Source organism: Poecile atricapillus, chromosome 2, assembly GCF_030490865.1.
Source record: "Poecile atricapillus isolate bPoeAtr1 chromosome 2, bPoeAtr1.hap1, whole genome shotgun sequence".
Lineage (NCBI taxonomy): Eukaryota > Metazoa > Chordata > Aves > Passeriformes > Paridae > Poecile > Poecile atricapillus.
The window spans coordinates 45675929-45688987 of NC_081250.1; the positions used below are offsets into that span (position 1 = coordinate 45675929).

Below are 13059 nucleotides of genomic sequence, written 5' to 3' on the forward strand. Positions count from 1 at the left end.
TCTCCTACCTGAGACCTTAAAGGCTCTTTTCAAAATGAACACAAAACAAAGACGCAGTCAAAGATTTGTTGGGATGTCAGCACTTGCCAAAATTCTGTGAAGAGTATGTGAATGTCTGTAGTATATTTTTGTATTATAATATAGTATTTTTATGTACACATACAATATTTGTATTACAACACAGTATTGTGATCACATCAAAATTTCTCAATGTTACATCCCAGTTCTATGTAGATTGATGAAACACTGAGGAATTCTATTCTTCCAATGCAACCCACAATACATAAAAATTGGAACAGAAGTATAACTTTGAGAGCTGTTACTTTAAGTGGGTTTTTTTGAGGTGTCTGTGCTGCAAAGAAGTCCACAGATAGGACTTTTTCTACTAGAGAGAGAATGCCACTGAGGCTTGTGGACTATCCTATAGTACCATACTTTGAGTCTTTAGCTCAGATTTGAAAGGTACTTGTTTAACAGCACAGAAGAAGTGTACCTGAAGACATGAATGTAAAAGAGAGATGATCCTTTTCTATCCTTGGTCATAATCTGTTGGTTTGTCATTTTGTTTGATCACTGCAAGCAGAAGGAAGACAGGTTGGAGCAATCAACAGGTGATGCTGAAAGTAGTGTGATCACTCATTACCAAAATTATTTTTGCAGTTTAGCATTTTTTTCTCTTCCTGCTGTTCAACTGAAGAAAGTATCTCAATATAGTCAGTGTTTTGAAGCCCCAAATAAAGTAGTTATTTACAGTTGCATCCTTTATGCCCACATTTTAAATAAAATTTGAGAAATTTACCTTCTATGTGGATATTTGTTGAATGAAATACTTTCCTCAGTTTGTTCAGAATGATACATGGTATCTTTTAGGTAATGGCTTTCTGTTGTCACCAAAAACTTGCAAATAAAACTGACTTCCATGTTTTTAAATAGGATTCTCTTGGTGGTAATGCAAAAACGTGTATAATTGCAAATGTTCACCCAGGATCCAAGTGTTTTGGTGAAACACTGTCCACTCTTAATTTTGCTCAGAGAGCAAAGTTGATTAAAAACAAGGTAAGAGAGTTACTTAATGTCTTTATTGTAGAGACAGACACTTGTCATTTAACTCATATATATGCAAGCAAGGCAGCTTCATTGAGGTACTCCTGTGCTTTCACAAATTTAACTTAATTTTCCTTATTTGAAATCACTAAATTTGCTTTTTATTTAAGAATGGCTGTTTTTGAAAAGGGCTGGTTTGCTCTTGGTTAGGATAAAGGACAGCAGCTGGAGACTTAAGTAATGGCTGCTAATAGCACGTATTCATTGCTTGTTCTCAATGAATGAGCACGTCATTAGAAAAATGAAAAGTAAAAATAAAAAGTAAATCTCTACTAAAAATGTAAATTGTCAAAAAAAAAATCTGATTTAATTTTGTTTCTGTTAACTTGTTCTATATTAATCTTAGTGCCCAAATTGTAATTTTGTATGAGTGGGTTTTTAAAAGCATGTTGGCATTTAGCCGAAGCAGTCTCTGATGTACTGCCTTGTTGGTGCAAAAGGTCCAGACAAAATTCTGCAGAAAACATTACATTTTTTAACCTCTAATTCCATCTGAAGTGCAACTTGATGGTTTCTCAGTGAATGGAACTTTGCTTTTCCCATGAGTTCTTCCTTTCCTAAGATGGAAGAAGTTCTCTGTAATTTTACTAGTTTGCATTCTTTGAGTTTTCTCTTATCGTTGAAGATTTTTATTTATACCTTTTCCTAATTTTCTGCTATGTATAAAAGGCTGTAGTAAATGAAGATACACAAGGAAATGTGAGCCAGCTGCAAGCTGAGGTCAAGAAGTTGAAAGAGCAGCTTGCTCAGCTTACTTCAGTGCCATCTGTGTGCAGTATTTCTCTATCCCAAGGTAAGAGTTAGAGGTGAGGGAGAATTTCCTACTACTGTAGCCCAGAAGGTTGGGGGCCTTCATGAAGTTTCTGAACAATTAATATTTTTGTAGGGCCTGACCTACAAGGGTCACATTTTCCTTACGGATTTTATTTCCCGTACTTGTATCTGCTACCTTGCAGGAATTGTTAATGTGGTTTTATTTTCTTCCTCTTAAGTTTTGGTACTGGACTATGGTTTTATTATATAGCTATTCTTCAATTTCCTAAGAGATATGCTGCCTAATCCTTTAAGTAACCAGAAGTTTGCATGTGATTCCTTGTACATTTAAGTCAGAGGGAAGGCACAATGTTGCATTCTTTTTAAGCTTGGGACTGGATTTTTTTTCCCTCCTCTTCCATTTTTTGCCACTTCCAGAAGAACCTGAGAGAGATACATACTTTCAACAGATGTTTGATTTCAATGTAAGATGGAAATAGAATTTTTAGGTAATCTTCCATAAGCTTCTCACTAGGCCATTTTATCTGCAATACAAATCTCAGCAGAGCTTCCTAGTATGTGTGTTTCTCACTGAAATGCACTACTTGATAATGTTTGATTGCCAGGTCGTAAACTTTGTAAGTCTTACTGGTTTTGTGAGTCAACTCTTCCCTGACCTTACCAAGAAATAGAAGATAAAGCAGGAGAAGTTAAAACAGAAGTTAGAAAGCCATGTGTGATATAAAGCATCTGGGGTTTGAGTTTTCCTAAGGAAAAAGGACTTCCCTGTTAGCATACATGTTTAACCAGTAAAAACAAGTCAGAGATGAGGTAGGACACTGAATCATGGTTCATAAATACATGAATATTGTCAGAGGGCTCAATGTTTAGACCCATGATAGACTTCTGAGGGAAAACAAGTGATGATGCTTAAATGCTGAGGAGTTTTGAGAACCTAAGATACCGGCTATCAGCTGTGTTTGTTCTGTGCAGTTAAATTAAGTTTGTAATAGTCAATCACAGAAACATAAAATCTGTTTTCGAGGTACTTCAAAAACATGATGGCATCTTAAAATATATTAAATCAGAGTAATGTAGCTATCATACACCTAGATACCATGGTGATAAGTAGACTTGTCTGTATTAGAATATTCAGAAATGCTATTTTCAATTAATTTCTAAGTGGATTGTTAAACCCTTTTAATCCCTTGTGTGGACACTTTCCTTCCAGATTAAGCCACTAATTGTCCACATAATTCAAGCTTATTTTCCTAAATTTCCTTCTCATAAACCAGTCAGTCCACTTTTAATATGTACAAACTGTACTAATAATGCTAATAATGGCTTAGTGTTATCTAATTAATTTCAGAGGGATTTTGTATTTTATAGATATGCTTAGCTGAACAGACTGATTCTTTTACTTTAATAAAAGTTCATTGCAAGGCTGTATAATGCTTGAACAACTTTGTTAATGATACATTTATGTAAATTGGGTCTATTCTTTATCAGCACTTGCAGGTGACTAGGAATTACTGTCTAAACAGTGTGCTCTACGTATGGCATATGATCTTTGTGGAAGAATTACACTGTGTAAAGAATTTATTTGAATTTACTTTACACAGTTGTCATGTTTTATATGTAGAAAAAAACTGGGTAAGTGGTATTTTAATAAATATGGCATTTGTTTCTTTGATTTCCCCTACAGATGCTCTTGAAAAAGGGAAGAACAACATAAATTACATGAACAACTTTCTTGAAGCAATGTTGTTCTGGGAGAAATCTGAAGGTGAAAAGAAGGTAAGAAAGCACCAATATTTCTAAGTACATCCAGTGTATTTTCTGGTGAGAGACCAGTGAACTTATTGAAGCTTGATTCTCTTAATGATTTTCCTTGGTTTTGAATAAAAATACTCTGTCCAAAGGTAACAAGGGAATTTAGTCAAATGACATTTAAGATAATATCTATAGTGCTTAAGGACAATGGTTTAGTGATAGACTTGGCATTAGTGGAATAGTGGTTGGATTTGATGATCCTAAAAGTCTTTTCCAACCGAAATAGGTGTGTTTTATTCTGTCTTTCAAATTCTGACAAGCCATAGGATAGCTTTGATAGTGTATTTAATTTTAAGGGGTGGGGGCATTTATTGGGGTTTTCTTATTTAAAAAAAATTGAACCGAACAAGCTTCTGTTTTACTTAATTTTGAGTGTTTTAATCAACAGCATGCTTTTTGACACAAATGTCCCAGTTATTCTCATTTTATTGTTCTTTGGTCATGGTGTAGTAATGAAACAGGCAAAATCAATTTTTATTTTTTCCAAAGAAAATTAACTGAAACAGACACTTTAATGATGTGCATCTGAGGGTAACAGAATACTTACTCTACTACATCATATTGAAGTTTCTAAGTACAATTTTTGCAACATGTTGTCTAATTTGGGTTCTTGGTATGAGCTGTTGCTGTCTACACGCCTGCTACAAATGATAGTCTGTGTATTCACAAAATTACTGTTAACTGATTTTGCATGATTTATCTGCCTGTGCATATGTATGTAAGATGTGCCCCTTAAGAATTTACTAATCTGTAGTATGTACTTTCTAAGAATTTGTTAGAAAAAGTCGCACAGCTAGAAGAACTGTGTGCCAAGAAGGAAAAATTTGTTCAGTCGAATAAAATGATAGTTAAATTCCGGGAGGACCATATTGTTCGTTTGGAGAGGTTACATAAAGAAGCTGGTGGAGTTTTATTGCCAAAAGAGCAAGATGATCTCCTCAGTGACCTGAGGGAGGAAGTACAGATACTCAGAGAACAGGTAAAGTCTTCGTTCTTTTCTGGTACAATTTTTTGTGAGATAGCTCACGTGTTGTTGTCCTGTGGTGGGTGAATATAGACTTTTTAGGAAAGTCAGGCAGAAAAGCAGAGGATATGTGGTGGGTTCCCTTATAGAAGCATCTCAAATGCATGGGTTTCCCTATGGAAGAGACAATGGCAGGGTTTAGAGCTTGAGTTTGCATAAAAGGAGAGTTTAGTAAGGGTGATGTCATGGTGGGAGCTTGCCACAGACCACCTGATGTGGGTTAGGCAGAGGACCAAGTTTCTTTTCAGCAGCTGAAGGAAGTCTCCAAATCACAAATCCTCATGCATATGGCAGACTTGAGGTTTTATGACATCAGTTGAAAGGGAAAGACAGCAGTAATGCAGTGGAATTTTTGAAGGATAATACACGTGTCAGATGGACATGTATGGGTTGATATGGTCCTGGAGCTGTCTGAAGAACAGCTTTGGGTTATTCAGGTGTCTGGTAGGTGTGGTATCATTTGTGAGGCAGTTTTGAAGAACAAAGAAACCCGAGAGAGAAGGCAAATTCTTGAAAAACAATTTCCTTCAAGCACAAGTAGGGAAGAGGAGTAAATCTCTTTGCAGAGTAGCATAAATCTAGTTCATAACTGAGCTTCAAAGGAAAGGGAGGAGGAGAACAAATGAAGTTTAGCACAGTCCTACAGAAACATTAGTATGGCTTGCAAGGATAGTGTTAAGAAAGCCAAAGCTCAAAGTTGGAATGGAAAAAGGTATCAAGAGCTGCAGGAAAAGTATCCTACTGCTTTACTACCAGTAAAAGAGTAAACATGTAAGATATAATCTTGCTGTCTTGAGAGTAGATGCCAAGGCAGTAAGAAAATTAACCAAAGAAAAATTGAGTAGTTATAACCACTGTGGGGGGTACCTCTTTTCTATTACAGTTTAATCCATATTAAAGGTGGTAGAGTAACAGCTAGATACCTACAGCATTGTCTGGAAAATAAAAACTGTTGAACAAAATATTAATTACCACAGGTGGAACAACACCCACGAATTGCAAAGTATGCCATGGAGAACCATAATCTCAGAGAGGAGAATAAAAAACTTCGCTCTTTACAGTCAGTTAAAAAGGCCCAAGAAATTGATGCTCAGACCATTGCAGAGCTAGAAAAAGCCTTTTTGGAAGCTTCAGCAGCAGAGAAAAGTACTGGAGGTAAAAACATGCTAATGTTTTCCAGCTAAATATGCTTATAATGTTTCTGCTGTCTGCAGCATAGTGTTGAAAATGTCTGTCTTGATCTATTTTTGCCTTCCTCAAAGTGGTACCTGAAGACTGATAAAACAATTTTACTTAATTGTATTCATGTTGGCCTTCAAGCCATAGGGAATTTTGATTTGCATCTTGTGAAACTCATCTGTAATCTCATTCTGTGGTCCTTAGTTATCACGAAGACTGCAGTAATATTAATTATTACTGTTTTTCATGTGCACTGTTGCCAATACCAATTTTTGTCAATTTCAATTGCTGCTGTGCTGTTCAAAAGCCCACAACTGCTTTCATGTTAGTAAAACCTTAGGTATTTGAGTTGCCGTATGATTTCATAGGGTCTGTGTTTGTTCTGTAGGTCACCGCTTACATTCCACCACCATGTCAGGGGAAGGCAACTCACTGGCATCTGTCGAAAGGCTGAAAGCTCGTCTGCTGCAGACCCAAGCTGAACTGGCAACTTCAAAGCAAGAATACGAAGAATTTAAAGAGCTAACCAAGTGAGACAAAACAGTATTGAAATATCTGTAATTAAATGGTTTTAAGTCTTTATTCATATCAATTTTTGAAAGACTCAGATCCTGATTATATTGACTAGGCCTGTTCTTTGCATGTAAGAAAGGGCCTTTGTTCTTTGTATGTAAGAATAATGGCATGCACACACAGGGTATGTTCTTGTTGAACTTGGTTATTCCCAGACTAGGGAACAACCAACATTAAATCTGAGGGTGCATCTGCACTGCTGCAGGTTTCTTTGTCTTTTCCAAAGCTGCTCTTGATAGTAAGATGCAGGAAAATTCTTCACACCATGCAGGAGATGGACATACCCTTTAATTCTGGTAGTCACCTGCTTTACCGGCTTAGCTGGCAGAGTTTGGCTTAGTTTCCACGTAGAGCAATGTTTTTCAGTAACTGAAGTAGTGGAGGCAAACAGGAAGTAGTAGATGATTGGGAAGGGGAGAATGAGAGGGGTATTTGGGGGTTTGTTTCTGTGCAACAGTAGTTTTTAATATAATCACTTAAAGTCTGCAAGTTTGAGTCATCATAAATGTAGAATCCAAGCACCCCAGAAAATTCTGGCTAACCAGTTGGTTCATTTTTTATCTCAGTTTCAAATATTTTTAAGAAGGCAATAAAACTGTTATCTTGAGACTTGCTATGGGAACAAAGGTTAAATTCAAATCGGAGCAAAGATATGGTGTTAGTAGTGCATTTATGTCCATTTGCTTTGGCATCTAAACATGAGGTAAGGGTTGACTTTGCCCTTATTAATGTAGTGAAGAATTTACTGTCATTGTTCTCCTGGAGGGCAGCACAAGATAATGGGAATGCCTCACTAATACCTTCAGTGTTCATATGCATGTGAATAATACATGACTTCACTTGATTAACCCCATTTCTGAAAAATTCAGATCTTGTAACTGCAGATAAAAGAAAAACAGCATTTCCAGCAAATGTAATGCAAACCTGGAAGGCAAAAGGAACCTGATTTTTTTTTTATTATTTATTTTAATTGTACCTAACAATATTGCTTTCTGTGATTTCAGTGAAATTAGAGTGTAATTCTAAAAGCATCAAGGCACAATTTTGCCTCCCCACTTCTATTTTTAAAAAGTAGCTTTTAATATCCTTTTTGCTTATTGAGGCAATTGTACAAATCTGTATTTTTATTTTTAGATTTGTGTAGCAAATCCTATGAACTTCATAAATAATAGCATTTCGATCTACTGAGGTTATCAATTCAGCAATCCATCAATTGTTCTATATCATTAATTGCAGTAGGCTATTTATATTTTTTTATATGGATTACTTTCTTTTTCTGCCCGTTAAATATACTTCTATTTTATGTATTCCATGTTTTGTGAATGTGTTGCTTTCTTGGTAGTATGTATGCATTTTACTATCAATTACCAGCACTTTCTTAGGGGAGTGCAAACAGAAACGTGTTTTTCAGCCTCCAAAGTCACCAAATTTCACTACACTTAATCTTTCCAGTTTCAGGGTAACTGAAGCTTTACATACAGGTGTAACTATATGCTGTAATAAAAGTAGAGTAAAACAGCAATTTCACAAAAACACCATATGCTAATTTTTCTGCTGTTTTTAATTGCAGTCAGAACTAAAGTTCTACTCTGTTCCCTAAGTTTTGCTGCAGGTGCCAAGACCATGAGGGAAAATGATTGCATTAAACTGCCAAGAGATGAAATAGTATGTTTCCATTTGTCTATGGACTTTGACCCTACCATTATGACAGTAATGGCAACTATCACAGTAAAAGCTTGTAGCTCTGCAAAATACCTAGTGAAAATTATTCCTAAATTTCTGCTCAACTGTTGGATTTCAGTTAAAGTACTCTTAGAGGGCAAAATAATCTTAACAGAGCAGCACTTTCCAAAAAAAAAAAAAAAAAAGCCTTTAGAGGATTTTCTTTAATCCTGGCAAGCTCCAGTTCAGACTTCTCATATAACTGGATAACATTTTTAAAGCTTAAAACCATATTGGAATGGGCGATATCACTTTCTCTTAAAAGGAGCTGCAGAGCTCTCAGCTTATTTCTTACCATGTAATGGATTTTTTTTTCTGACATGTTTAGTTATCCATCTGCTTGCTTCATTATGCAGGCACAAATAAGCTGCTTAGCTTTTTAATTTTTATACGTTATTTTTACTCTTTAATACAGCAGTGATGGCTTTCTTCTCAAAATAATGCATTTCGGTGTTCGGGTAAAAGTTCAGCTGCAGTTTGCTCACTGGCAATGCTGCAGCATATCCTTACTAGTAGGAAGGCATACTCATGGAGTAGTTTTGACAGTAGCAAAATACTTTCTAAACAGGAAAAAACAGATGGAACTGGAATCAGAGCTTCAATCCCTTCAGAAGGCAAACCAGCATCTTGAAAATATTCTGGAGGCAACCAAAGCACACAAACGCCGTGAAGTCTCTCAGCTACATAAGCTACATAGAGAAAGTCTTAAGGTATGGGAATAAGTTTATTTAAGGCCACACATATTTACTTCGGAGTTGTACAAGAGCACAGACTGTAATTTGTGTGACCCCTTAGCCTAACTAGTTTTCTGGAATGTTCTCTATATGTGATAAACCAAATAGGCTACTTTTTGTTCTGGAGTATTAACTTGAGTGACTGCTTCTGTCATCAGATGACAAATCGGAAGAAGTAACAGTACTTGAGAACTAGCCACTTTATGCATTTTATTTCATTATAATGCTTATAGAACTTAAAAAATGCTATACCAGGCAAAGTTTGAATTTCATTTTGCAGTTAAAATAAAGACTGCTTTGTAATCTTTGTAACAGAACATAACCACTCCAACTAAAGCTTACCAGCTAAGGTCTCGCCTTGTGCCACGAATAAGCCCAGATTATAATTTTGAAGATTTTCAGCGTTCTGAAGAGATGATGGATGACATTCTAAAAGAGCCAGTTCCACCAGAGATGAGTGAACAAGCATGTGAAGCCATTGCTGAGGAGCTCAAAGTGGCACAGGTGAATGTTCTAAATAAAAAGTGAAGTGTATGTGCAACTAAGTAATAAAGCAGGCTTTGCCATGAAGTACTTCACTGGCACCAAGTGGATTTTAATTTGCATGGGAAACTGAAGCTCCTGATTAATACAACACTAAACAGTTCCCTATACATAGTACTTGAAAGAGGACTTAAAACAAAAATACTGAAAGTGATTTGAGGATTGAATATCATAAGTAGTTTATTTCAGGATGTTCATACTTTTTTCTATTTAAACCTGATAACTTGTCTATAAGGAGTCCTCTTTATAAGTTGACAGCTACATTTGGAGCAGTACACATGCTTAATATATAATACTGCATTATTTGAAGAAACCTGCTAAATAGTGTTTGTCCACCATTATACATTGTCTTGGATCTTTTCTAGCGGGTGGGGAAGGTCTTTTGTCACATAGAAGAACACTACAAATTTATCTGAACTACTCTATAGAAACTGGAACTAATTTCAGTACATGTAAAACCCTGGCACAACAGCCAAAACTCCTGTTTGATGCTTATCATAGTGCAGAGATCCTGTAAGGAGTTTAATGTATATTTTGAATAATTTCTTTTTAAAGCCTTATTTTTCCAAGACAAACACGTGTCTGAAAACTGAAGTGTTTATTGGATTCAGTCCTTGTATTCACTGATGTATTTTCCTGGTGTTTTTGGCAGTTAAGTTACAAATAGGAGAAATCAGCTACTTAAGACACCAGTTTATTTTTGAGTGTTCTGTTTTCTGTTGGTTCAGATCATAAAAATAGAAACTTGTTGACTTTTTATGTTTAATATGCACAGACTGCCATATGGCATGTGAAAAAAAGTGCAAGATAGCTGCTCTAATTTTGAGTGTCTCTTGTGTCACAGGAGCAACTGAGCACAATGCAGACAAAGCTGGATGAAGAGGAAAGCAAGAATATAAAACTCCAGCAGCATATTAATAAACTGGAGCATCACTCTGCACAAATACAGGAGGTGAGAGAACAATGTAATATAGGGCTCATGTAATTATCATAGAGTTGTACTGCTGTGTTGTCTGGTGAGGTCTTGCAGTGTTACTTGCATTTTGACAAATTTACATAGCATCATAACTCTGGGCTGTGCAGGAAGACAAGGACTTAAAATCATGGAATAGTTTGGTTTGGTTTAAAGGTCATCTAATCCAACCCCCTTGGAGTTGGAGTGAGCAGAGAAGGTTCATAACACTGCAGTTTTGAGTTTGGTTATGATGTTTAAAATCTTGTGAATGCAAGCCTGCTTGAGCTTAAATATAAGCAAATCATCACTGTTGTGGTTGGGTTTGGCCAACTTCATGATTTCTGGAAAACAACTACAGTAACAAGCAGATTTTAAACTTTGGAATACAGAAAATCCTCGTCTCAGTTGGAGCTACCTATCAAAGATTTGCAAGTCTTGCTTAATTGTTAGGGTTGATTTGTCATAGAAAAGGAAATAAGGCCTGTATTCTTTCCAGATAATTTTCACTTCTGATATCTGTGTTATCAGCTCCTAAGCTGTGGTTCCTTTTAAAAGAACTTTTTAGGTAAGGTAATGTCTTCAGTAATATAAATTATTTTTTCCTTGGACTTTGAGGGATTTCAGAGTCACCAATTACTGAATTTAAAGAAAAATGTGTTTATAATCAGTTGATGAAATGCTTTAATACATCATTACATTACTGTTTCAGTGTGTGACTTATCTGCTCCTACACTTTCTTCTATTTAAAAAATTTTACTTTTCTTTTCAAGCTTCTTTCATCTGAAAGGAATGACTGGAGTAAAGAGCGCCAGGAGCTCCTTGAACAGATAAAATCACTTGAAAAACAGCTTCAAGAAAGTCAAAACAAGGCTGATAGTAAGTCTTTGTAATACTAAAATTTCATAAAAAGTTTTGAGGTGTCTTACTTTTTTAAATCAACAATAACATGGGCCGAGTAACTGTTTGGTTGTTAGACATACTGCTTTGATTTTCTTTTTTTTTTAATAAAGAAAGCCATATTTAATACTTGGAGATCATCTTTGCCTAGTCGTGCACAGTGTACAATATTCAAAATAGTTCTGTCTTCATTCTGAATCTGAAGGAGGTACAAGATACAGTATTTAAAAAGACACATAAAAATAAAGGCTAAAACCTCTGTTGTCTATGGAAATTACAGTGATATTGTCTGGAACGTTTTTGATTCACCTTTACTTTTTAAAGCCAGTGTTTTGTTGACCTTTTCCATTCACAAAGCCTTTTTGTGTGTGACTTTTGAGATTAATTCCACTGCAGGCATGTAGAGGTTTGTGAGACTTTCCCAGCAGGTTCTCTAGCATTTTGTGTCCTATAGATAGCACACTATTTTCCAACTAACATGTAAATTATTTTGGGGTTTTTTGACAGTACTAAAAAGCGAAGTCCATGACTTGCGCATTGTCCTGCAGTCTGCAGACAAGGAGCTGTCTACTGTAAAATTGGAATATAGTACCTTTAGGGAAAAGCAAGAGAAAGAAATAAATCAGCTTTCTGGTAGACATATGGATGTACAGTTCCAGCTGGACAGTGTCAGGTATGTTGGCAGTTTGGTACAATGCCTTGTCATCCCTTCTGGATGTATCTAGTGATTCCCTCATCCTCTCCTGTATGTGAACTTACACTTTACATTTACATTCCTTTAAAATTGTTTTGTGTTTGTCCTTTGCTTGTTTGTTAGGGGGGAGGATGTTTGTTTGTTTGGGTTGTTTGATTTGGGTTCTTTCAAGCCTATTTCAGGCAATATGGTGGAATTATTAGAAAGAAAACAAAATGTGCCTGCCTTAATTTTGCTTTCCTGTATCATTTTCTCATTAAATAGGATGTATCTATGAACTTGCTGCTCTCCAAAAATTAAGTGGACATATTGTCAGTCTGGTCACATGAAGTAGGTGACATAATGATGCTGCTCTAAAAATACAAGCAGAAAGAACTCATAAAAATAACTGAAGTTTGAGTAGCAAAGACAGAAAAGCTCATTGCCTTGTCTGCAATAATTATCAGGAGATAACAATCTGCTGTTAGTATCAGGAGATGATAATCAGTATGGTTTTCAATTACTAATGTGATCTAGTTATGTTGGTTTTGTTGCTGTTTTGTCGTGCTTCCATTTTATGTTTTGGGTTTGATTTTTCTTTCTGGAAAACTTAACTACATTTTGCATTATAGCAGGTTATGTCTTACCTGAATTTTTTTGAGCGAGACATGCTAAGACTGGGAACGTGGAACTGAAATTAAATGCTGTGGTTATATTGGTGCATTCTGTGTTAGCAGAAATACTATTTGGAGAGTATTCTTTCTCTCTGTATATTATTTGACTATTTTAAAATAGAGTTGGAGTATTTTTAGAAGGACATAAACCCTTACTAGATTATTTGATCTGGATTTTTTTATGAAGGCTAGAACATGAAAAGATTCTTGAAGAAAAGGCAAGCCTGCAGGATGACTATGACAATTTACAGGAGGTAGCCAAGTTTGAGACGGACCAGCTGAAGCAACAACTTGAGGACAGGAAGCAAGAAACAGAAGCAATGAAAACTGAGCTTTGTGTAAGACAATCAAGGATTTTAAAGGACTTGATTATACCAAACCCAGATTGCTTAATT

General features: G+C 35.7%; 1 protein-coding gene across 1 annotated transcript in view; it reads left to right on the forward strand.

The window, feature by feature from the left end:
- Positions 1 to 13059, forward strand: part of KIF15 (kinesin family member 15) — a 34992-nt gene that overhangs the window by 7928 nt on the left and 14005 nt on the right. The window contains exons 10-21 of the mRNA XM_058833595.1: positions 934 to 1056; positions 1774 to 1897; positions 3563 to 3654; positions 4460 to 4669; positions 5692 to 5869; positions 6282 to 6423; positions 8757 to 8898; positions 9238 to 9426; positions 10310 to 10417; positions 11191 to 11296; positions 11825 to 11990; positions 12852 to 13002. Coding sequence (XP_058689578.1) covers positions 934 to 1056; positions 1774 to 1897; positions 3563 to 3654; positions 4460 to 4669; positions 5692 to 5869; positions 6282 to 6423; positions 8757 to 8898; positions 9238 to 9426; positions 10310 to 10417; positions 11191 to 11296; positions 11825 to 11990; positions 12852 to 13002 — 1731 coding nt within the window. The remainder of the gene's footprint in view (positions 1 to 933; positions 1057 to 1773; positions 1898 to 3562; positions 3655 to 4459; positions 4670 to 5691; positions 5870 to 6281; positions 6424 to 8756; positions 8899 to 9237; positions 9427 to 10309; positions 10418 to 11190; positions 11297 to 11824; positions 11991 to 12851; positions 13003 to 13059) is intronic.